The sequence below is a fragment of the Lepisma saccharinum genome, chromosome 1 (genome assembly GCF_977018435.1).
Source record: "Lepisma saccharinum chromosome 1, izLepSacc3.1, whole genome shotgun sequence".
Lineage (NCBI taxonomy): Eukaryota > Metazoa > Arthropoda > Insecta > Zygentoma > Lepismatidae > Lepisma > Lepisma saccharinum.
Window position 1 is genome coordinate 146,060,898 of NC_139229.1, and position 27,496 is coordinate 146,088,393.

At 39.3% G+C, this 27,496-nt stretch overlaps 1 protein-coding gene across 1 annotated transcript in view; it reads left to right on the forward strand.

Moving 5' to 3' along the window:
- mRpS11 (mitochondrial ribosomal protein S11) overlaps nucleotides 1–27,496 on the forward strand; it is a 46,751-nt gene that overhangs the window by 13,595 nt on the left and 5,660 nt on the right. The window contains exon 4 of the mRNA XM_083124762.1: nucleotides 525–590. Within this exon, the coding sequence (XP_082980888.1) occupies nucleotides 525–590 (66 nt within the window). The remainder of the gene's footprint in view (nucleotides 1–524; nucleotides 591–27,496) is intronic.

Consider the following 27,496-nt stretch of genomic DNA (forward strand, 5'->3'; position numbering starts at 1 on the left):
AAGTAAACAGCATTACCACTATGCCATTGGGTACACATATACGTGTAAGGCAATAACAAATTAGTAACAACAACAAGCAATGTCCAATATCTGTTTTTGGCTGCTACGTCATGTAAATTTGTTGTAAACTAGTTGTAGTTTTTTTATCGGAAAAAAAACGTCCATTCAAAAAAAGTCTTCTTTTTTGCAACTCTAAGTCATTGTAAATGCAAATGCAAGAGAGAACAGCACACCACACATCTTTGTCACGAGAGTCTGCTGCTTCTTCCTATACTCTAATCCCAAAGTTCAATTTCTGCAAAACTACTAGGATTTGTTCCAACAAGTAGCGAAACGAGGAACTCTTGGATTACAACCCATTATGACCGTTATGCATTAGTTTACACACACACACAGGATTTTGTGACATTTTCAATATCTAATTTTTAAGATTTGCATTGATTTAAATATCTTGTTAAAGTTTGCATTAACTTCATTTTTATATTTTATTCGTTCATGTAATTTATTTGGATTTTATTTTCCAGAAAGCCATACAACACGGCATCAAAGATATCAGAGTGAAGGTCAGAGGATTAGGACCAGGAAGAATGGTGAGTGCCTTATTTTCTTTCCCATTTATGTTAACAGTATTTGTTTTTTTGTTTTTTTTTTGCACAAGAAGTATCAGTTGTCACAACATCTGTACCCTGACATGCTTCTTCCCTATTACACCCTTACCAGGGCAGGCTGCCGAAGTTCTCAGTGTTATGGTGGCATTTGTATAGTAAAAAATGAAGTGTTTTTTTTTCACCAGAAGTCTTAACAAATGTATTTGTAGCTGCTTGGCATGTGAATTTAATGGAAGGAGGTATGTCACAGAATGTACGTTAATTGACATGTATTTCATTATTTACAAAATTCATTGTTGCGAATTTCATTTTTTTTTATTGTTATAATATGATGTTCTACAGTCTGGTTATACTAGTGGTCTCTCTGATGGCACAGTGACATATGCTGTTACATTTGGCGTTTAAGACTGGAAGCTTTTGTTTCGTGTGCAAAATTTTTGGGAATTAGCTTGTAAAACTATGCCATTGTTAAAAAGTGATTTATGCATATTGTATCTGCAAGTTGGTGTATTATATTTGTCCGTTGCTCATACTTGAAATATGGAAACTTGGGTGGTCCACTTCCAATGGTCCATGAATGTTTTTGCTGCCAAAGTAATCCAGATATTTGCAATGGGGTGTTTAATTTTTCTCTGCTCCTGGTGCTGGTGGGGGGGGGGGGGGGGTTGTCGAAATATACTCTTTATTTTATATATATTTTTTTGTAATCCCTAAAGGGTATAAGAAACCTCTTTGACAAATTATCTTGGATAGAGTCCGAACAATACATAGCTTGTATTGCTTCAAATTGTGACTACTGATATAATCAGGAGGAAATTGCAGGGGTTAGGAACTTAATTGACAAGATGCTGAAATGCCTATGTCTTACATCTTGGCATATCTATATTTAATGATTTCATGATGATGTAAGTTTTTCGTGACTACAATACTGCTACTATAGTTGTACACACCCTAGCAGCACATAGATGGTAAGTGCATTTCTTGCTTCTGTATGTATCTCTATTATTGACACACATTTGTTACTTGGAAGAATATGCTATTAAGTTGGTGTAGCTTAATTTCACTGTGTTGATTGTTGTCCTGTTGATCGTATGCATTTATCACAAGTTTCATTTTATTGCATTCAGACAATCTTTTAAAACAAACATATGCTATGATAAAGTCACTGCATGAAGTGGAAGAATGAGGAAAGGTACCTTAATGGAAGTATTTGTTCCCAAGTCTTCATTCTCTTAGTGTTTCCCCTACATTTTCACAAGAAAGCATTTTTGTGGTATTGAATTGGCTGTCCTCTAATTTTCATCCTACTTGGTTTTATTCTATATTTGTTTCTTGCATTTTGCACATGAAATGGTTATATTATGGTTACAATTTGCAGAATAAATTCTGGAAGCATTTAACATTTAGCCTACAGATTGTCGATATTTCGACCAGCACTGTGCGCCATCAATTAATGCACCATTTCTTGAAAACAACACATGTTATTTCAGTTCTGTCTTTTTTGATCATATTATGAAGGTATGACACTTGATTTACCAAAAAAAAAGTAATCCTTTGTTACTATTATTAACAAATAAAGTTTGAAAAAGTTTTTATTTTTCCTATGCTACCCATATTATTATGGGATAGATATATAAAAATGTCTAAACTGCTGCATCTTTTTGAAAAATTTAAATTCTGCAAGCAAGAAAGTGCAAAAAGCAACATTTTAAGCTACGTCTGGCAATTAAGGATTCGGGAGGGATGCGCGGGTCCATTTGTTTAAATTTACCTCGACCATGTGGTAGCACACAGAAGCAAATAACATGCCATTTCTTGAAAACTAAAACTGTATTTCAATTCTGTTTTTTTTGTTCATTAGTATACCTCTGAAGGTATTACATACTAGAATTACAAACCAATATATCCATTTTTACTATTATTAACAAGCACAGTTTGAAAAGTCCTGGCTTTCCCTTTTGTTAACTGTGCGATTAGCTCACACTAATGTGCATTTGTACTAAATTACGCCCAAATTTCGGATTTTGATGCAAAGACATACCCTGAACATGTAGCATAATTTGCTTTTTTACATGTCAAAAATTGGTTAGTCACAGGATTTACTAGGAATTTACACAGCACAATTTTGATGCACTCATTTTAATGTTCTGTGAAATTAGTTAGGAATTTTCCATTTTCACTTACAAGAATTAGACTAATATGTGAGGCACATGTACTACAGCCTTAGCACTGTTTATTAGGAGCATTTTTATTTTTGGCCATTTCTTTACAGACAGTTTGTTTTGGGAGAAATAAGCTTTGCATTGGTCAGTTCAGCATACTTCCCCCTTGCCATGGAATTAACTCTACGTGTACTTGTTCTTTTTGTCAATTGTCAAACTAACAATAATATAAATATTAATGGAGTGATTATTCAGAGCATGAGGATTACAGCTGTGATTTTGTATTCAGTACAAAATATAGGTAATCGAAGAGAAATCTGTTGAATAAGAGTTATGATACTGCTGTATTTTTGTGAAATGCTACGAAAACATGCCTATCATGTGTTGATTGCCTCTAGTAGTAACAAGAACAGTTTCGGTAAAAAATGAATTAAGCATCTATATAAATATTTTTCTACCTTTTAGTGTACAGAAATAAATACCGAAGAAAATCCTTTTGAAAGGAATGAAATGGAATTTAAATTTCTCTATTTTTGTCAAGTGTCACAAGAATTCTGACTCCCCAAAATTTGATCAGATGCACAAATATTACACCATTGTGAGTCTAATGACTCCGAACTTCATCACCTTAGTGCCAGCACTGGAGAATGCATATACCCCTCCTTTAAGCTAACGTCCCCACTAATGAAAAGCCACACTTTGGCATTTCTGATTGCGAGTCTTATGACTCCGAACTTCATCACCTTAGTGCAAGCACTGGAGAATGCATATACCCCTCCTTTAAGCTAACGTTTCCACTAATGAAAAACCACACTTTGGCATTTCTGGTGTGCTTTTTCAAGTTCTATTATGTAACAGAAGGTAATACTTCCATTAGAACCCATGAAAAATTCCAGCTTCCGCCAGACTAACAGCCTGCATCTCATTTGGCTCCTTGTGCTCCATGAAGGAAGGTTCCTTCTTAAACTTAACCATTTCACTGCACGCTATCTTCAATAGTGAACCTGTTAAAATCACCAAACATATTACTAATACTTTTGTGTACATTTTATGTGCACATTAGATATAAGGCATACACCGACAGGACTTCCAAATTAGTGAATTTCAAAGTGCTTCCAAATATGTGGAAATTTAGAATGAAATAAGTCTTCTGAACTAAACCCTGGTGCCCACATGGGTGTCTTGAAAGATAGACTCAATCCCACTCGAGAAATGTAAGCATGGTGTCCATAGTCCTCAAATGTAATGATGGGGTTGAGGAAAAGTTATTACAATTGCATTTTTTGCACAAGATCTTGAAAATAGAATTTTTTCATCTGAAGGCCAACAGTTTCTGGACAAACATGTTCAATGTAATTTCCTTGTGATTAATTTTAGCACCTCTGCGTTAAATCCAATTTTTCATTCTAATATATTTTTAGCCAAGGTAGGGTTGTTAGGGCATCTGACTACTATGCGAGGGACCCAGGTTTGATCACTGGCAGGAGAAAACCAGGATTTTTTCCACCTGTTCAAGTGGCTTCGGTGCCCACCCAGCAACAAGCATCAAATTCTTTCCAAACATCTTATTATTATTAATAAAATGGATATGCTGATTTTGTATTTACGTATTATATATTTATATTGCACTTCTTGTCTTGTCTTCTGTGTATCTTTCACATGAAAGATTTTTATCTTCAAGCAGAATCACACCTAAAATGCACTGAGGAAATTTGTCAGAAAAAAAATGCTTTGCAGTATTATGAGTCAGCCTCATTACACTTCCCCATACTTTAGAACCTCAATTCTAATGAAGATAGAGATGTGTTAACACTGCAGTCACGAAGCACACAAACTGAAACCAAACCACTTCCATTGTATGTACTTTTGTTGTATATTCTGGTTACATGCAGTATGTAATTCCTGGGAAAAGAAAATTGTTACCACAATTTTACGTTTGCAGATTTTACTTTTTTCTGCATTATACATTCAATTTTCATGGTTCCAATCATGTGCCTGCAGTGTCTGTATCACTCAGTGCCTTGGTTTTGAAGCCAGTGGGTGGAGCTTAAGTCTGGCAGCATAAGATGGCCACATCTACTTCAACTAGAGGTGTGTGGGACAGAATTTTCATGGTCGGGTTGGGAGAATTTTTAAATCCCGACATTTGGGATGGGAAAAATTTGCAAATTCCCCACTAAGTCGGGAAATGTTCGAAATTTCCCGAAGCTCTGTAAATCTTGAATTCTACACATCATTTTCACCTTAAGTGATTGTTTTTGCATTTCTGGAATAAAGACTAACAATTTCTGACAAGTTCTGGACACTTACAATGCAGAAAATGCCGGGGAATTAAGGACTTTTTAAACTACCATTTGGTATTTCCTGACTGCTCGGAATCCCAAAAAGTCAGGAAGTCATTTCCCGAAAACACGAATGGGATGGAATTATTTTTTTGCCCCGATCCTGGCCCTAACTTTTCAGGATCCCGCACACCCCTAACTCCAACTGACAGAAGAACGTCGCATCACCTGCACCCAGGCTGGAAGTATGCTGCAACTGCAAACTTGAACTCTAGGTTTTTTTTACACTCAAATACTACAAAAACTACTATAACTAGCTTTATTTGCTTATGGAATGTTTTTCCTTCAGGACTCCTTGTTGCTTCTAGTAGTCAGCCTCATGTTGAGCAGGCCACTGTTGCTTCCTAAATCTTATTCAAAAGTACACAAAATTACGTTTTCTTACGGCATCTTCAAATGTTTTGGTCTGACTTCGCCAGTGCTGTCACGTGACATGGCTTCAGAAACAGTGCACAGGGCTTACTCCTCCCCTTCCTACCTCCATGGTTCTAATACACCAATATGCTATAAATTTTTTTCTGGATCTCCCCACATTTTGTTTTCCTGTCTTTGTTACCTGAAAAACCTAAAATCGAGTTTCCAATATATTTCCAAAATGCATTATAGAAGCATAGTAGATGATATTGACACTGTCCTGAAATGCATAATTATCTTCTTGGCTTCATTTGTTAGTGAGTTGGTAGGCTAAGAATAAAGATGTTCAACAAATGAAGTGTCTTTAAGTTTATTTTGAATGCAAAAGTCTAAGGGAAACATGACAGGTAAGTGAATTTTTCTCATCATTTTTATTGTGACAGCTGATACTTCTTCAAATCACTATGAATTAAAATGCATGTGTTTGCATGATTTTGTTTGCATGCATTATATATATATATATATATATATATATATATATATATATATATATATATTTTGCAGTTGCTATTTTTTTGTAATTACAGTGGAAAACAGGTAACATATGCTTAACATAAACTGACATCTGTTTATTTTTGTCTTTTGTCACATCTTTCTATTACAGCAGGTTCTGACATTCCAATTGCCAATGACAAAAGAATGGTGTCTGAAAGTGTTCTCATAACTTCTTAACGGCATAATAATTTTATTATGCAAAGATAACACGCGGTGTACAATCACAAGCATAGATGAATTCTTAGGTTTCATGTATGGGAGATGAGCCTAGTTGCACTTTGCACAGATCCAATTCTATTTAATGCATATCAAGCTAAGCTCACCTGGCCTTTAACTAATATTGTGTAACACCTCCACATCAAGGTTCTGTATGTAGGAGATATCAATGTTCTTGCACCAAAGAATTGAGCAGGTTTGCCCCAGATTGTGTGGATGCCTTCCATGCATTATTCAAGGGGGCCCCACAGATTTTCAATGAGGTTCAAATCTGAAAATTTTGCAGGCCAGTACTGATGTGTAATTCCTCCTGAATGTTCCATCATGGCAGAGTTGCAGCCTGGTGAACATTGGCAATTGTCATCCTGGAAGACATGAATGAGAATATTCCACTCCTTGTTACGTTGAAGGCCAAATAGCAAAACCTGTTTGTCCACCAATGTGATGTAAGCATGCTGGTTCAAATTGGCTGTTTGCACAACCAAAGCATCCATTTCCATGTATTTGAAAACACCTGCAGAACATCACAAAGGCTCCCCCAGTTTGCACCACAACTTCCACACAGTCGTCCTGAGGTCTGTGATAGATATAACACCGAGCATCATTCACATAGAGGCAAGAACGAGAAAAGTTTCCACGCAGACAACATGGTTCCAGTCCCTCACAGGCCACTGTCCATATTCTCATGCTATGTACTTCCCTGCAGAACAGAAGTGGGTTTGCGAAAGACTGGCGTTGATGTCTTGCAGCAATTCCTACCTCAAAGAAGTGATTTTGAGCTAGAAGCAGTGGTTCCAGTCCACCAGCATCATCCTTCGACTACAATTCTGACAAGAATTTCCTGTAGACCGGGATTATTGCCACTGCTGGTAGACCTGTATGACTGTACGTGTCAATACACATGCAAATTCCACTATTTCCTGCACAGGGTGCCCTTTGGTATGCTCAAATGCAGTCAGTAACATCTGCTTTGCACCCAAGACTACTAGAATGAAAGGCTGGGGTCAAACACACCTCTTTTCGCTTCTTTTTCTTGTATTTGTTGAGTGTTGTGACGAGTGGTGATCTGTGACGAAAAAAGAAAAGTGGGAGTGATAATTATATAATACAGATCGAACCGAACACATATAACAAGACTTGCTAGTGAATTGCGATACCAGTAGTCTCATTACACAACATCAGGCTACCATACACTTGACGTGGGTTACAATTATTAGAATAAAAAATGAATATTGTACTTTATAATAAAGATTCTCACGAGTACTGTATATATATAGAGTTCAGTTTTGGTCGCAAAATGAGAACATCTTAATGGGGTGCGATAGGAAAATCACTATTTTTTTCCCACCAAAATTTAATATTCGACCCTGCTACATTACAGAAATCAATTGACCATGTACGATCCGAGTTGCATATCCCCCTCTCCAATTTAATATCCAGTTCCCCACCAAAGTTTCCATGTCAATTTTAGGTACACTGTTGGTATTGAAGAGTTGAATATTGACGTCCTCCAAATAATTTAGTTCTCAATCGCCACACCAACATTCCCACAACAGTCTAAGCACAATAGTGATACTCAAGTCTTGAATATCTCCCAACATAGTGCTCAATTCCTTACTCGAGTTGTGTCCCGGGTTCGATACCCGGCGGAGACACATAGTAGTTTGGATCGTACTTTAAACTGTAGGTCCAGTTCCGATTAGCCATTCTGTGCATAAAGTGGACTTAAAACAACAATTCAATCAATCAAACCTTACTAGAGTTTGAATCAACTAGAATTCATGTGGGAATTTAAGGTATAATACTTAAAAGCTGGACATTGTGCACCTCAAATAGTAGATAGTGTTGCCCAGAGACAACATTTGGTTATAGTGTTGCCCAGAGACAACATTTGGTTGTCTCGTCTAGTGAAAATAACATCTCTTCTCATGTCTAGTCTTGTGAACAACCACTAATAATACATAGTAACTGTTATAATTCCCTTGGGAATACACAACTTGCTATTTATATAGCAGTGATACTTAAATGACAACGTAGTCAACTTCCGTCCTCCATTGCTCTATTGTTTATTCAATCAGATTTTCATCACAACCCCCCCCCACCACAAAAGTTAAGTGGACAAAACTAGCTTCCTCAAACTTGCCTGTGGGCACCCCTATTTCACAACCTACTGATTCATTTTTTTGCAGACGTAAAGAAAGTGACCCCCACTTTATTCAGTATGTCGTTAAAGTTTTCGTTCAAAATCGAAAGTTGTTTACACACAGTGAAGGAGACTGCCACTATATTGTACAACCTCTGCACAGTGTATGGATCCCATCCCACACTCCCCAGATATTTATCTCCCTCTCTTCCTCATTCAGTGCCATCTACCAGAACTTTTTTTTTTTTGATTTTTGTTTTTTATGACCACTTTCATCATACTAATTTTATGTCCGGTGAGCTTAAGAATACATTAATGACTGGAGTAAACAGCATTTATTTTTAAAGGAATTTCATTCCTAATGCTGGCAGTTTGAACATTGAAGAGGTTTGTTTATTACAGACTTAAATAATCTGGACTGGAAAATTTGTGAAACATACAGCCCCATCAAGTTCAAATCAACACTTTTTAATGCATGTACAGCTATTTTCACACTTTTGAATATGCTGTAAAATGCCAACAGACTTTGCCACTATGAATTGGACAACTAAAATTAACATCCTTAAAAAGAAGAATTCATTGATGGCTTGTTTCAGTGCTACAAGCCTTTGAAAAATTATATTCTATTGTGGAAGCATTTCAATATGTGTTTCATTGAATTTTTTGGATTTTATAAATGTAATAAACTTCATGCCGCAGCAGCCATTTGAGGGCCCAGATCTGCCAAGTGACTTTTTTATTGGGTAGAGCATAAGTACTCAGGGACCCATTGCTGGAGTCCGTTACTATTACCTTAAGTAGCTTTCCAGTGGTCTTCACAATACTGGGTCGACACAATGTGTATTGTTGACCTCCCACTACCCTGGATTAAACATGGGATGCATATACATACATGTACACACAAATACACACACACAGATGTGTGTGTTTTATGTATGGAGAGAGGTACGAGGGTGATTCAAACCATAACATAACAAGCTCTCATGGAGACAAACTTTATTCCACAGGCAGATATACTGATACACAGTAGTTTTGCACTGATACATTGTTTTTCAACATAGTCACCATGTTTGTCCAAACATTTGTTCCACCGGTATACCAAGACATCATTGCTGGCTTATAGTGGAGCCCAAGTTAAGAGTTCAGTATGGGCTGTTATGGGCTTTTACTTTTGAGATCACCCCCCCCCCCCAAACATGTGTGTTTGTCAGAAACAAAAGCCGTTAACATTCGAGGTGAAAATAATAAATATGCAAAAAGCAGAGGAAATGTAATGTAATGATGGTCTATACCTTCTTTTACAACTCAGATCATTCAAAAAAGGTGCTTTCTTGTGTTAACCGCGATTTGGGGAGTTAAAAATAACAGCCTTCCGCCTGTTGCCACTCGCTGCAAACAGGTGTTGGGAAGAGGGCGGGCTGCAAACAGGTGTTGGGAAGAGGGCGGGCTGCAAACAGGTGTTGGGAAGAGGACGGGGAATGGCCAGGCAAAAGTTCGTGAGTAGGCAGGCTTCCGTGGGGTTAAGTGGTTTCTTATTTGCATGCGCGTCTTCTCATTTTGGGTAATTCTCCGAAAACAGGCATATTGTATGCATTGGCGATTCTAGCGGGAGAACCCCGGTTCAGTTGCTCTTCCCAAAGGATGACTAAGTATTATAAAAAGTAATGATAGCATTATATTAAATAAAATAATCGGGCAGTTCTTCTCCAGATAGTTAAAATAATAAATCAAGGTTTGACGCAAATGCATAAATAGGGAATAGATTTATGAGATACTTAAAGTAAATTTAATCCGAGACTTGTTGCTTGCAAGGCAATAACGTTAACTGATCGACACAAAGCGAGAGCATTTTAGATTGAATATTTCTGACGTAGTCTCTTTCGTTCTGTAATCATTGTTCACACAAATACAACGGAACTTCATCTATTTCACACCTCTACTAATAATTGGTTAAATGAGTTTTGAATCCACTTTATGCACAGATATGTTAATTGGGACTGGACCTACGGTTTTATGTGAGATATGAACCACTATGTGCCTCCACCGGGTGTCGAACCCTAATCCCTCGATTAAAATGAAACGACGAGGGGGGGGGAGATTTGCTTTGGTGTATGCCGGTATAATGAACACTGTTCTGTTTCAAATGAGACAGTGCACTGAAAAATGTGAAGAGGGCCTTCCCGATGGTGCAGTGGTAATGTCGTCGCCTCCTCCCCCCCTCGGTGTAATCAAGGGATCCTGGGGTCGATACCTGTTGGAGACACACAGTGGTTCAGATCCCACTTTAAACTGTAGGTCCAGTCCTGATTAGCCGTAAACTGTAGGTCCAGTCCTGATTAGCCGTTCTGTGCATAAAAGAAAAAAAAACACTGCTAACGCATGTGATAAAATAGACAGCAAGACGTATAAAAAGTAGATATATTCGGAAAAAGTTATTTTCAAATCTTCCTCCACGGACCGTCATTATTCTGGACCAACAGCGCAATAATGAACAGCTTCCCACCAAGTCATGCATTCTTGTATTGAAGAGTACCCGTTGACCACTAATTTTTGTTGCGGCGTGTACTACAGTAGACGCTCAGAGTGGGCTGGAGCTCTCTTCTACTGCGCACCATGCGGCAACACTGTCGCCATAAGCCCCATACTGAACTCGTAAGTTGGGCTCACCAATAGCAGAAATCTGCGTCAAGTCCCTGAAGTCATGTCATGATGGCTTGCTGAACTTCCGTATCACCTGTCACCCAGGTGGTTCTTCAATGGTCGAAAGCGATGGAAATCACTGGGTGCCAGGTTGGGGATTGTCCTGAATCATTTCTTCAATGGGGCACAAATTGCCATTTGTGGTGGATGTGCTTGACCGACCAGATCGTTGCTCACCTTGCACATCTGTCCTGCCGTTATCGAACTCAGTGCACCAAATCCAAACCTGTTTCCGTGACATTACAAATGAGCACCATACACCTCAAACCAGTTGACGATTAATTTCTTCTGGTGAGGTGCCCTTTAGACTCAAAAACTGATCACACTTCCACGATTGACCATGTTTCCGTGAGCGCAACCATGTTCCAACTGATATTGCGAAGGACTGAAGTAACATACGTGCCATCTAACAGCTGTGTGATAAAGCTGTGCTCTTTTGCTGCGGACCTGGTGGGAAATTTGAAGAACAAGAAGGATATGTATTAGCATTCCAATGATGGAGAAACACAATAGGATAGAGTTAGGAATGTCCTAGCTGGGGAAATGAAGTTCATATCTCAAATGTGAACACAACATACCCACCCATCAAAGCCAGCCACTATTTCCATAAAATTCTCAGTGTTACGTAAAATTTTGAGACTTTGTCATTACATTTTCAGACATACCCCCTTAAACATTTTACTGAAATGTTAGAAACTGCTGCATGTATAAGATAACATTAGTTATTATATGTATTTTCCTGAAAACTATTTATGTATATCAGTAATGATTGTAATATAAAAGTCGACACTTCACTGTATAAGTGGATCAGAGAGCTATTTCCAGAGCTGAAACAACGCATAATTGAAATTTAGTTGATAATCTGCACTATGTATAACATGTAGATGCAAGCCTGAAAAAAAATACTTGATAAATTTCATTGTGACAAAAAAGTCGTGTTAAAATTAGTGTATAAGAAAATTTAACTGCATTCTGGTCACTTTCTAAAGTAACAATACAAAGGGGATTAAATTTATAGTAAATTATTCTTCCACTATTGCATGGCTCTTGCATGTCCACTATTGCAAGCACAAATTGCTTAGCCATAATAATTTAAGTAAAATGTCAATTTTCCTTTTGTAATCGATAGAGATCCACGAAGCATGTTTTCCATTATTTCTATAACTGTGTAGGGCACTCAAACTGCTACGGAGGGTTCAAAATTTTACCATGCTGATGTCCATTTCAGTGTACATGCTCTAAATTATTCCAGAAGTCGCATTATGGATCTTTTCACTACATGAGCTAGGTCTGTTATCCTTTATAATCAGTTGCTTCAGTCATCAAATCCACTCTTTCTTCCAACTGATTCTTTCATGGTGTCTGTGCTTTTATTTTTCTGGCTGGAACTGAAATACAAATGCTGGCAGTCAATCAGTTGGGGAGAGGATCACATGTGCGCTAAGATTGAAGAAGTATCTTCTATTTTTAGTAGTCCACCCTGTGATGTGACATCTATTCCGGAATTTGACTTTTTTATTTATTTAAATGAATAGCTGATCAAAGAGTGTAATTATGGCCCCACCAACTCCCCTACGGTCATATACTGGGGAATTAAATTAACCTAAATTAATTCATAGTATATGAGCATGTGCAAGCATGTAGGGAGCGTTGGTGCATATCCTGATTTCTGGCGAGATAAATTCCTGTATACAAAATAAAAACCTGTTTTCCAATCCAGTGGAAATCCCACTGGTATCATAATCGGTATGCATGTTTTTGGGATCTTGGCAAGATACTTATTAATAGATTAATGCACCATTTGTTCTTGGATTAATAAACTGTAACTTCGTACCTGGAGAGAGTATATTTAAGGGCCAGATTTCTATGTTAATACTTTCTTTCAAGAACACTAAGCCATGCTCCATATTTTCAGCTCACCTTGACCTAAGCTCTACAAATTGTCCAAGTATGTTGGGATGATCAGTTTTCCAATTTGCTTCGTTATTCATTCACTTTGCTTGTGTGACGCAAGCAATCAATTCCAGCACAACTGTGCATTGTTTACCCTCAAGAGGACAACGGTATGACAGTTCCTTGAAATTCCCTAGTTCGGAGAACAGTTATCAAGTATGACAGTCCTTGAAGTCTGATTCGAATGATACAATTATTGATTTGTGATACCATTTTAGGCTACAACATTCTAACGGCCTGACCCCATTTAGTGAAACCCATGTTATAGGTCTCCTTTGTCAATCCTATTCTTTACAGTTCAAAATTTGTGCCGACATGGCAAGGCTCTCTTTAATTCTTTTATGTGTCCTCGTGTGGCATCCACAATGAAAACAATGAATTCCTTTAGAAACATGTTGCTGATTGACATTGTGGCTATGATTAGAAGCAACACATGCCAACCTGCATAGGGTAGAGGTCTGCACGGGCTCGGGCCTAGGCCCGGCCCGGCCCACGGGCCGGACTCGGGCCATAAATAACCAGAACTTCTCGGGCTCGGGTCGGGCCCGGGCCTCGTGGCTATTTTGTTAGCGAATATTGTCATCGAAAAATAATTTTTAATTATTGAAATTATGGTTTACTTCGAGAATGAGAATACATTTTTTTATAACAGCTAGTTAACGAAGTACAACAGTGCCCATTTTTTTTTCAAATGCTGAATTGGAAAGTAATTTTAATTATGTTTTCGGGCTCGGGCCGGGCTCATGTTTACTTATTATCGGACTCGGGTCGGGTTCGGGTTTCTTTTCCTCGGGCCGGGCCGGACTCGGGCCTTACAATTTAGGCCCTTGCAGACCTCTAGCATAGGGCTTGTCCTCTTTCCTTATTCAACATTCGACTGTTGCGTAATTAAGAGCGTGTTGATTTATTGCGTAACTTTTACGACGACACTGAATGCTGACGTCAGTGCTTTGAGTGTTTGCCAAGAAGGCAGTCGTGCTATTTTCCAAAGGCGGGTGAAACATAAGCCCCCAATTTGTTCATGTGTTGATATAGAAAATCAATTTACCGCACAACTAGAAATAGTAATTCTGCACAGCGTGAAACCCTTTGAGGACAAATCTGCAACCCTGTTTTTTTTTTAATTATTGGATAACGCCTGAGCAGCCTGTCGAATGGTACTACTGCTGTTTCCCGACTTTGTATAATCGCTGACGAACTATGTTGATCGGTCAGGATGATAATGCTGTCGCCTTGCACGGTTCGTGTGGAGATACAGTGGTTGGGATCCCACTTGAAACTGTAGGATCAGTGCTCGAAGTGAGGAGGATGGTATCTCCCAGCTAACCCGAAAGGCCGACGAAATATCCTCGGGTAACATTTTCCACTTCAAGCGTTCTGTGTAACGCCTCCTGCTGTCCTATTTGAACTTTAGACAAACTAGGTAGAAGCACTACAGTTATTGGATAAAGATCGTTGTTACATTTCCTACACTACTATTGCAATCCTGTATTTTTGTTCACGGGGAGCGTTGCACTAATCCCTAAATATAAAAGCATACCTGTTAAGTGCGGCCTAAGTGTGTGGTACTCCAGCGTTTCACCGTGAACCTATATACAGCAGGGTTACTGCAAGTGTGGACTATTTTTTGTGAAAATTGGCTAATATCGAGCTGGAATATTGAACATGTATTGTAAGTCTCATTCGTGACTGCTGACATCTGCAGTGCTACAGGCAGTCCATTCTCGGCTCTTGATCTTATTGATCGGGGCAGAAGCGTGTCCTTGAAGTGAGCAAACCTCCCATTGCAGGCTTCTTGCCTTTGTGGATGGACTTTACCAGCGATGCAACACTTTCAGCCTCGGTTCTGTGCTATCCCATAGGTACGTGGTCGTGTATTTGAGACTTCCCTTTTTTTTTTTGGGGGGGGGACACTTAATAAGCTACGTTTCTCCCAACACCACATGGTTGAATTCTTTTATATTGCAAGTGTACCTTAGCTCAGTAACAATCTGGATATGTGAGAATGTGCAAGCCTTAGAAATGATTTTGGAAGGCCTCATTCTCCTCGAAATCCCCTTTTTAAATACGACACTGCGCATAGGTGTGTCTCGATTACCATACCATCCATACAAGCCCTACCATCCACCATTTGAAGACAAATCTGCTACGTTACACCGTCAAGCGTTGTATAACAATTATAAAGATTGAAATACTGCACAAAAACGCACCATTACGTAAGGTGGAAGCTGCGGCTGTCCCACAAAATTTCGTTATTCTTTAATTTTTTCCTGGTACTATGCATTTTAATATTTGAGGTTTAATAACAATACCAATGCTCTGAGGAATTTTTCTTCAGTTTCCATGAATAACGCAAGTAAATTTATCAATCAATAAATCGTAATTGAAGATATAGTAAAACGATATTATTTAATATCATGCATTATGTGTACGGCTTACACATGCATGATTTGCCAGCCATTCCTACTAATTACGCCTCGCACTGTTGTATTCCGCATAGTTGACACGTCGACAAAGTCTAAAAATGTATGGGTATATAAATATCAAGACTACAGTGTCTGTTTCTCTACAAGCTGATGTTGAAGGAAATTTATAGACAAGAGTTAATGCGTCATCAGTTTTGATCATGTTACGGAAACTGTGCTGTTTCTCGCAAACTACGTCTGTTGTTACTAAGGCTCTCGGAATGTAGCTTGCTTTTTATGTATCACATTGCAACAATGTCCTTGGGTGTTGAAATCTATTGTCTCAACATTTGTCACCACCGTCTTAATTGATTGCGAAAGGTGTTCCACCCTCGGCATTACGCAGTAGTTTTAATCATTGCGAAGAAGTATGCGTGTCTGCAGAGGTAATCGTGAAAATTGTAGCGCGAGGAAGAAAATAACATCGTTCATGAAGAACGATTATCTCTCTAAATGTTTCAGAATGAGACACCCAGTAATGTCAACAGTTGTCAAATGCTGAATGATTTTGATAGCGTCGAGTGAGGATGAGGATCTGGTCAACCTTAGTGTTGACATGAATGTGACATTATGTAGTAGGAAATCTGCCGCACGAGTTGGGATAATAATTTGTAATGGAAGTCGCGTGCCAGGGTGTCAAATGCTCAAGGATTCTTTGAAATCCGAGAATTGGATTCTTTGAAATCCGAGAATTATATTCTTCAGTACTGGCGCTGGAAATGAATGGTAGATTGTCAGTGACCCTTGGTTATGAATGTGGAAGATTGGATTCACGAGAATATTACCGAGATGATGATGTCAGGCAAGGCAGCTGCAAAAAATATTCAACCGATGGGAAAGGTATTTTTGGAAGGATGGGATGGAAAATTTACAAATGATACGGACACACACAGCTAAGGTAAAGTTCCCTGTGCACATAGCACCGTGCCATGAAGGCACATTTAGGGTATGTGGGGGGTAGGGCCTTACATATTCTCGATCTCGGCCATTTTGGAGATGATGTGATCAGCACCACGCTCCTGCCACGTTTAACCCCATTGATGAGAGGTTGGATGATCCCCAGGACGCCTTATGCAGAAGCATTGCCTGAAAAGTTGGATAACCCACGACCACTCACGTTTAAATGATGTGTTCAATGTGCTGACAGGGGCGGCGCGAGGGGGGTGGGTGCGAAGGTGTGCTTGCGCACCCATTAATTTTCTTTCGCGCCCCTGATTCAAAAATGCTAACTCTTACAGAGGAAAAACTTTGGAATAACCCAAAATAGTTTCTGGCAATCAAACATTTGTTTAAACAGGCAACAAACAAAGGATTATTCACCAGTACTAAATGCTTTTTAGTAATCGAGCACATGTGCTTATAGTTACCAAAGAATTAGTTCAAAATGACCAACTTTAGTAAATAATATATATTTTTTGTTTGTTTACAGTTACCAAATAGTGTCATTTACGATATGACTTATGAAAACCATGTCGTCACATTGAGCGTATAATATTAAGTTTTGAAGAGAGCACTATTATTTTATACTAAACATGCAAGCCATTGATACTAATCTGAAAGGGAGGCATTGGCATATTTTCGTAGAAGGTATTAAAAGCTGATTGGTATTTGATTTAGTGGCTAAAGCATATATGCATATTTCATTTTTCCTTTATTTTCAACATCGCACTCCTTAAATTTGATTCCGCACCCCATCAGCACCCGTAGATAGTTAATCCTGGCGCCGCCGCTGTAGTACCACCCCGATGAACTGTTAAAGGCAGTCTCGATTCCCAACCGTGCAAAACCCTGCTTGATAGTGCGGTAATGCTGGCACATGTATCACTGATTCGTTGCTTAAGTTGTTCCATATCCCGAATTTTCACTAAATACACGATGGCCTTTAAATTTCCCTACAGAAATGTAGCGGAGTGAGGTCTGGGAAAAGGGTGGCCACTCCACAGCATATCACCGATCAATCCAGGAGAGAGAATCAGCAAGCGTAAATGGGTTCTGGACCGTAAAGAACCTTTTTATCTGTATAAAGTATTTAAATTCGTTCAAGGAACGTTTTTTCCAGCTGAATTTAAATACGGCCCAGGAACCTCTTTTCCGTCTGAATGTAAATACGACCCAGGAACCTCTTTTCCGGATCAATTTAATTGCTGTCCACGAACCTTTTTCCCGGATCTGTCTAAATAGGATCAAACTTGGACCGAATTTAAATTGTACGAGAGAAAAGGTTCCGGTAATGTAACTGAACCAAATAGAACCCATTAGAATCACAGACGTATTGAGAGAGGGTGTCCGCTCCCCCCCACAAAGACTTACTAAGTACTAAAATTAAACAATTAAAATAATGAAATAATAAAATAGGTAAAATTAAATAACGAAAATATACTTGTTGTTTAATCTAGGGTTATTTATTTCAGTATAAGTTGCAGCTTATGGGGGTGCCCCTAATGCACGCTCAAAATCCGTATAATGAACTTGTGGCTAACAGCCACCGCTTTCCTGGGCTACAGGACGAGTGTTTTGTTTCGGACTTTTGCAGAATGTAGCTAATACTGCTGCAGATGTTGCTTCATCCGTCGAGATGCATGGCCTGCTTGAGTTGGGCTCCCGAATTTTGGCAAGCACCTTACCGACGGTACCATGGTGGATAGGGGCCCTATCTGGGTGACGGCGGTTGAAATCTTCTGCAATCACCATCATGCTTCGCTCGCATGAGATCAGCACGATCTCAATGCGTTCTGCCTGCTTCAAAGTCATGCTGTGTTACCTCGCCTGCAACGATAAGGCAAAGAAACGTTAATAACTTCGTCACTGTTGATTCTAGAGCAACAATGAGCATACCATTGAACTCGTGAGAAAAATTCCTATTCATTTGAGGTGTCAGAAGCTATGGTTTTCATTTAAAGTTTTGTAGTTGAATTGAAGATGACGACCAGTGATTAAAATTTGTATTCATTGAAGGTATCACAAAGGAAAGATTAAATACTAGAAAAATATTTAGAGCGTAGAAATATTAAACGAGAATTTATACTTCAGTTATTATATTCGACCAGCTACGTTGACAGGCCAGAGGATGGACAAAAAAATGACTGCTCTGTGGCTGTGAAATTCCTCTGTGAGGCCTCACACTTGGTGTAAATGTTGTGTGGATTCCCTTAATTCATTGCTGTATATACTAGGTGTTCCACTTTGTATTTTCAAAATACATGTAAATTCATGCTTTTATTTTCATAAATGGAACGACATTTATTAAAGCCACTTGTTTATCGTAAGGAATTTTTGCTTTTTTATGAGGAATTCTTGGTACAGTCTACTAATATACAGGGTGTCGCAAAACTCTTTGAACAACGCTTGGGTGCTGGTAGATATCATAAAAACAAGTAACTTTTCCCTATAAAGTTCACCTCGAAAGCGCTTAGTTACTGCGCTATAAGCGCTTAAAATCTATCCTGTACTTAATGCAACCCAACACAGCAAACGCTTGCTCTGACATAACTACCAGGGGCGCTTGGAAGGGTTGCTACTAGCGTTCCTCGTTGAGAGAGAAGACTTGAAAATAACAACTTCGGAATCTTGTCTGAGCAAACTCCAAAACATTAATGGTACTTGCGATGTTGTAAGAAGCATTGACAGTATTTATAAACTGACGAAGACAAATAATGGGCAGACAGGAATTCAAGATTACTCATTCTAAAATATCTTCATAACTGATTGATTTGGTTTATTTTAATTCGCTTTTCTGCCACTTTTGGCTAATCGCGACGATGAGGATGATATGATGAAATAACAAATGACACCAATGTCTAGACCAGGATTCAAACCCGAGACACCTGGCGCCGTAGCGACCTGTGCTAACCACATCACCACGGAGTGTTTCGTGTTTCATGCAATATCAAGAATTGCAACGGACACGTGAGGTAGGGGAAATCCACGAACGAACAAATGTAAACATGATGTGCTTACTGCATCGTTTCGAACACGCAGATTGTAATGTTATTACAATTTATTTGAAAATTATTCCTATCTGTGCTAGCGATATTGCTAATCGTGTTCGTCTCATAAGGAAATAATTGCAATGCTCTTTTAATTTTACTTCGCTTTTTGTGACACTTTTGGCTAATTTGCGAAGAATTTGAATTTTTTGAATTTGAATTTAAAATTTTGGGAGCGTCAGCACTTAGGCTATTTTGCTCCCGTCACATTATACGGGGGCCAGCCCCTTATCATTACAAATAACAGCTCTGACGTTGCGTAACTAAAAATCTTAAAATGTTCTGACTTCTGTTAAAAGCTGAGGCTGTAAATGGGCACTCAGCACACACAAGGACAAAAAACAGTACAATACAAACAAAATTATACTGGCCATGGGGCCAGTCGCCAGAGCCTCGTTAGTCTTCAGTCCAGGGTGTACTGACGTGGAAGTGAGGTTGACATTTGGATGTACTACGTGGAAGGTCACCCCTTTCACCCCGCTAATTTGCGAAGATGGGGATGAGTTATGATATGATAAAATTGATAAATGGACACTCACAAACATCCATAACCAAGCCGGGATTCGAATCCAAGACCCCTGGCATCGTAGTGTACTAACCACACCGTCACGGAGGCCGACTTTCAATTTAATGAAAACCGTCGTTTGGACATGAATAAATTCACACATTTAAAAAAGTGCTTATTAAAAACCAAAGCCAAGAAATGCATACTTATATAAGGCGCTGAACTGTAAAGGTTACTCGTATTGCACATTTGTGTATTATTTACATTTCTTCGAAACGCTCCGTGGTGATGTGCTTATCACAGCTCGCTACGGCGCCATGTGTCTCGGGTTTAAATCCTGGTCTAGACATTGGTGTCATTTTTTATTTCTTGGTGTCATTTGTTATTTCATCATATCATCCTCATCTTCGCGATTAGCCAAAGGTGGCAGAAAAGCGAATTAAAATAAACCAAAACAATCAATTATGGAGATATTTTAGAATGAGTAATCTTTGAATTCCAGTCTGCCCATTATTTGTCTTTGTCAGTTTATAAATACTGTCAATGCTTCTTACAACATCGCAAGTACCATTAATGTTTTGGAGTTTACGTAGGCAAGATTCCGAAGTTGTTATTTTCAAGTCGTCTCTCTTTAACGAGGAACAACGCTATGCCGCGTTTGTTACAACCTGTCCCGGTTCCCGCGCTAGCTGTTCGCTGGCTTTTCTCCGTGCTGGGGAAAGTCAAAGCCAGGCAGCCAATTAAATAGGCAACGCCACAACAGCGTCTACGTAAGCGCCTCTCTTCTGGCTCCCATTCGCTCCTTGCTGCCCAGCAGACGATTTTTTCCTCGTTTCTCATTGGCACCGAAACTGTCGAGCGATCGCTAGCGCGGGAAAGGGAACAGGTTCTAACAAACGCGGTATAGTGGCAACCCTTCCAAGCGCCCCTGGTAGTTATGTCAGAGCAAGCGTTTGCTGTGTTGGGTTGCATACGTACAGGATAATTTTAAGCAGTTATAGCGCAGAAACTAAGCGCTTTCGAGGTAAACTTTATAGGAAAAAGTTACTTGTTTTTATGATATCTACCAGCACCCAAGCGTTGTTGAAAGAGTTTTGCGACACCCTGTATAATTATCGATTGGTCACAAACACATTTTATTTAGTTTTGTGACTGTTCGACAGAATTAGCTCTTTTCCCTACAAATTGACAGTTAAATGTATATTCACTTCATCATTAGATATTAAATTACCTAGTTTTTCTTGTAAGTTGAGGAGAGGTTAGAAAATAGGATTATGATTCTTTATGTATGTTCACTGTTCATAGGTAACGCACGTATCATGGAGAGCGGGATTATTTGATGAGTGGAATACATGGAACATTTAAGAGGAATATTCTCGAAGTACACACACAAATGATGCCTTGGAAAGGCAGGTTATTCAAAATATTTCACCGTGTTTGTCAACAGTTGAAAGAACTGAAACAAAGATGAGCAATGGATTGCATGAGAACTAACAGAAGGAACAAGGTTTAAAGCTCTCACGAACCTAAGGAAGCCAGCTTCTGCATATCCTAACACGCGACTCACCCTTAAACAATGAAAACATAAAAAGTGTGTTCTATAGTTCTTATCACTTATTTTAAGTAAAGGTCAATTTTTAATTATCCATTTCTTAGATTATTCATTATCCACTACATTTCAAGCCGTCTCTGCGGCAGAATGTCTGTAATGATGGAGTTGTGATGTCACCACCGAAAATTTCTGGTTCGAGTATCTGCTTGGGCCAAGCAGTGATGCAAAACAAGAAATACTGATAAATTTCTACCAACATTAAGTTCACACCAGATAACCAACGGCATCTTGCACTGCTATTGGCCATGCAAGGAATGGCGTTCAAATTTGTCCAGAAACAATTTGAAGAAAACCGGAACCTGAGGCGTTGTGATCTGGATCTGCCCAGGACCTAAAAGTGAAAAAGGTGACAGTTTTACCACTTTAGCTGGAACTTAAGGTTCTCTCAGGTTGAAACTTGAAAATTTATTTTTAGTTTCTCCTCAAGAGAAAGTTAGAAACTATTCCTTCTGCAAATGGCTTTCACTTGTAGCTGCATTGACAGTTGCATAGCTATAAGTTCAACTATACTGTTTATCAAAGTTATTGGTGTTGGCGATTTGTGACGCACTATACTGAGAATGCATGCATGCTACGAGATATATATGCTTGTTGGCATAAATTTCTCCTTTAAGAGCAATAAGTCATAGGTTTAGAATATTATAGTTCATGGAACACATGCTGTACCAGAACTATAGTAGTTTCCGGTGTGAACCCTCCCGCTTTCAACGAGGCTGTTGGCGTCACAGAAAGGTACGCCACGGGATTGTTCACTCGCAGGCGCTCATACAACTAATCAGTCGAGCATGTTCTTGACATTTGCTTATACTATTGGAGGCCGGAAATAACACTTTGGTAACTTACACATAACTGTCCCTTCCTCTTCTCTGTTTTCCTTTTTCTTGTTTGCATTCTTCGCTATTCTTAAGATGCTTCTCTCTCCCTTCCTGTAAGTTTTAATGTGCGATTGTTTGGCTCTACATAGGAGAGAACTTCAGTTCCAGGAGCTTCTCCATTATGCAATTCCGAGGCTTTGGACCTCTTGAGATGGCCCAATTGCTGTAAGAAGTACAATCTCTTTGTTTGGAACGCACATGATGACAATACTTCCTGCATACTGTGAATGATGTTTCCCAACAAAAGCATTAATTCACAAAACTATAATTTATTGAAAACAATGTGAGTAGATATGAAAATGACAACCTTTTTCAGCCTGTTCTCGGAGATACGTTTTTGCACTTAGTTATAGTTGCCAGTATTTTGCCAATATACTGTCACTTCAAAATACACTTGATAGTTAATGTCACTTGGAGTTTACCGATAATCCTGAAAAAATCGTAGCAAACACCCCCCATCTCCCGTATAATTCCAAAAAAGTTTGTTATTTGTATAGTGGAACTTGTAAATTACAAACTGACTCGTTGCAAGCATAAAATAAGTTATCTGATTGAAGCGACTCCTTTCTCTCTGGTTTTGATATTTTAAATTCTCAACACGATTGACTTAAAACAACAAAGCCTGTCACCTAAAACTTTAGAAGAAACTTGGCCTCTCTACAAAGTAAATTGAAAGTAAAACCTCCGCTTTATGGCACGCTCGGTGTAGTTATCATAACAGTAATGACCAAATTTGCCAATTGCCATCACAAGTTGCATATTATTTTAAGCCACAGTTGTAGTGGACATGCATTGCAGGTTTCTTAATATCAGTATGAGGGCAACAAAACTTTCGCTGTTAGTTGACGATAATTGTCTGTGTCCCCAAATTAATATATGAATAAGGTTCCGTTATTCTTGGCGAGATTGAATTGATGTTAATATATCTTGATGTGTTGGATGCTAAACTTGGTCCCTTATATTGAAAGAGGAACATACATTTAGAGTATTTGAAAATAAGGTCCTTAGGAAAATATTTGGGCCTAAAATAGATGAGGAGACAGGTGAGTGGAGAAGGTTACATACATAATTTGTATTCATGTCCAGATATTATTAGAGTGATTAAATCAAGAAGACTTAGGTGGGCAGGCCATGTGGCACGAGTGGGAGAGGAAAGAGGAGTTACAGGATTCTTGTTGGAAAACCTGATGTTAAGAGACCAGTGGGAAGACGAAGATGGAGGGATAATGTTGAGATGGACCGGAAGGAAATTGGTAGGGATGGAAAAGAGTATATACGTAGATCTTGCTCAAGATAGGGACAGATGGAAGGCCTGTGTTGCTGTAGCCATGAACCTTCGGGAAGGCTAGAGAGTTACGTAGTTAGATAGTTATATCTTGATGTGTAGACATTTTCTCACTTTGCCTTTGCACTTGGCAAAAAACCCATATGAAGTCAACTGATTCTGGCTGGTGATAAAAATACTTGGAACATAACTTATGTTCGTGTTCCAAGTCTTTGGAGTATTATTTTCGTGCAATAATTAGTTTCAAGGTGCATTGTGAAGAATATTGGTGTAACGTGAATGCCATCGGGTTTAAAATTTATCATATTGATGAAATGGTCAATCATCATATAGGACCTTTCAATTTTTAGAAATAACAAAAATACCTGAGAAGTATTAGCCGTAGAAGGCCCTACAAACTGATGAAAATTGTAATTTTTTCCGTTCAAAAACCGTTCGAATAACCACGCTCTGCTACCAAACGTGAAATTGACTGTGACAGTTCATTGGGAAACGCATGCATTGTTTTACTAGAACCTAACGTGTAAGTTAATCTCGAGGTCTTGGTGGTCTTCGTATGCTCAAAAGTGAGAAGTGTTATATTTTTGTATTAAAATTATTGTTTGTAATCAAATGTTATTCGCCTTACAAAGATCCGAATCAGTAGAGAACCCGCCTCTATTGATATCAGAAGAATGAAATTGACAGCGTTTCTTCGTGTGGCTTTGTATAACTCGAGGAATGTCAAAATTATTAGCAAACAACAGTCTGTTCTTGGCTTTGTTAATAGAATTGCGCTTTTTTTTAACTGAAGAAGTCTGCGAGAAATTGGATCTTACGAATTGACAGCACAGGCTCGGGGTTTGCTACATTCTTTAATCCGTACTATACCAGCGTTTGAAAATTGATAAGATGCCTTCTCACATATATATTTGTCTTGTTGATTGTCCGCTTTACTTCGTTCCTTCAATTTAAGAGCAAATTGCGGGTTGGACTGAACATTTGAGTTGAAAATCTTGGTACCCTGAGAAACCTTTGTTCAATGTTTACAGTGGTGTTCGGTGTGGTTGTTTCCAAGACCGAACCTATCCTAAAAGGGACATTTGAGGCGATACAGACATTGTTCCTACATCTTATTCTTGAAAAGTTTTGGCTTGTCGTGTAGAGGAAACACTCGGTGGCATTACTTCAAAAACTACAGATCAAAGACTCTGGCAGTAGCTTCAGTTTATGGACCTGATCGCATTCAATAGTGCAAGTTATCTAATACTTTCTTCAGCTAACTGCTAAAATGTAGCTGGCGAGCCTAGAACAGGGTTAGGAATGGGTGCCAGGTCGAGATGATTGAATCAATTGGTTTCGAATTATATTTTTCGCTTTTCTGCCTCTAGATTTATCACGACAATGAAGGTTAATGACGGAACTTGTGGGGTATACGATTAGACGACGCGCACCTTTGCTGTATCGCAGGATGCAGCCTTTGGACTTGTAATATGGCATAAACTAACCAATCTGCTACTGAGGCGTACTTTACAAATCAATTACATTTCAAAGCTTACATATTGAAAAAGTTTGGTTCTGTCCACATAAGAATGGTTCATTGGAATGCACATTTTCATGGAGGAAACTCGCACATACTTTGCAATTATTTTTGTCAACATGTAATCGTTTCGTGCAGCTACATATTGCCATTCTGACCAGCAGAAGGCTCTCGCATATTTGATTAGTGCAGATGAAGTGTCTGGAAGATGACAAGACATGTTCATGGGTAGAAAACATTAATATTTCGTACGGTCAATAAATAATCGGATTAATGCCGTGAAAAAGCGAAATAAAGTGACAGAGCGATGAAACTTACGGGATATGTAGTCCAGGCTGGGGCACGCAACATGTCTGCGAGACTAGTTCCAGACCGCGTCACTATAGTGGAACCACAAGCAAAGAAACCTGTGCAGACCCGCGACTCCTGTGCACCGTACTCCCGCATGGAGGGAAGGGGGAGAGTGGACCATGCTTCCTTATGGCCCGAGCTGAACGGAAGAAGGGAAAGCTGCGCGGGGACTTTTCGTCCAAGGTTTTTCCCGTGTGGGCGCTCTATAGTTGGCAGCACTGGCAGGGAAGGTAGGTTGTGTATGTGCAATTTGCCTCCAAGGCGTCAGTCAGTCAGTCATAGTCATTCAGTGAGCTGAGTCATGGCGTTCACTGTGTCTGGTGCCACAAAGGAGGTTCAGCGATCCGTGAAACAGTTTTTAACAGCAGAAGGCAACACCATAGTGAAGGTGTCCATGAATAATAGTGTACCATGACTAATGCAGAGTTCGATTGCAATCTGGTTCAGACTAATCCTCCGGCACTTCCGTATGAGGTCATCAACGGCAGAAATGGACTCAACCGTAAGGGCATACTCCCCTGCGTTGTTGAGTCACCTGACACTGTGAACGCCATGACTCGCTGATATATATATACTATAAAATTCATCACCTCACTGAATGACTTGGAGGCAAATTGCACATACACATCATCCCTTCCCTGCCAGTACTGCCACCTAGCGACGCGGTCTGGAACTCGTCTCGCAGACATGTGGCGTACCCCCGCCTGGCCTACATATCCCGTAAGTTTCATCGCACTGTCACTTTATTTTGCTTTTTCACGACATTAATCCGGTTGTTTATTGACCTTACCAAATAACTACGTACATACCTTAGCTAGGGTGTGAATCACATGCTGAAAGATGTGTCGTGATATTGACGACAGGAAGTCGTCCACTGACCACGGAGATTGAGGAAAGAGTTCATATTCTAACTGAAGCAGTGTTAGATGTCTTCCTTGTTACACATGGCGGCAAGAGTTATCATGCATGTCTATTCGCCATTGCTAACTCCTTGTGAGCGAATATTTCTCGTAGAGCGGCACAGTAACGGCTCGAATTCATGGTTCACATTGTCTAAGACATGGTGAATGATGCAAACTGCAGACCACCACACAAGCAGAAACGTGGATGGAGTGTGGTTTTCGGTTACGGCTTGCAGTGTTCATCCACTCAGCTGAACAGCGACGATTAATGAATAATATTTGATATTAATAATAAATGATATTTGATCAAGACTGTTATTGGTAGGGTAGTTGGCCCATGCTTGGCATAAATTATAACCTGTATCCGACATGGGATGAACAAATACAGGTCGTAAATAACGTTCAAGGAAATACGCATCAATTCCTCGTGCAAAGCGGTCTCTAGTTCAGAAATTGTGGCCGGAGGTGGAAATCTAGGCCTCCAAAATACTCCACAAATGTTCAATTACGTTGAGGTCAGGCGACTGAAGAGGCCAGATGAGGTGTTCCACTTCATCCTCGTGCTCATCGCACCATTCTATGACGTATCGAGCTGTGTGAATGAGGGCATTGTCATCTTGGAATACAAGTCGTTCGCCCAGGAACACAGTCTGGATCATAGGATGGAAACGATCCCCCACAAATCTGCTATATTGCTATGCTGTAATCCTCCCATTAAGGACTACAAGTGGTACAGGAACACGCCAAGATATTGCACCCCACACCATCACACAGTCTCTTCGATGCTTAACAGTGCGAGGGAGACAGTCAACTCTATAGGCTTCTGTAGCCGTTCTGCACATCCAAACATGTCCGGTGGCCTTGAATAATGTGAATGCAGATTAGTCGGACCAGATGACCTGTTCCCACTGTTGGTGCGTCCAGCCTATGTGCTCTCGTCACGATTTTCCACGCTTCACAGCA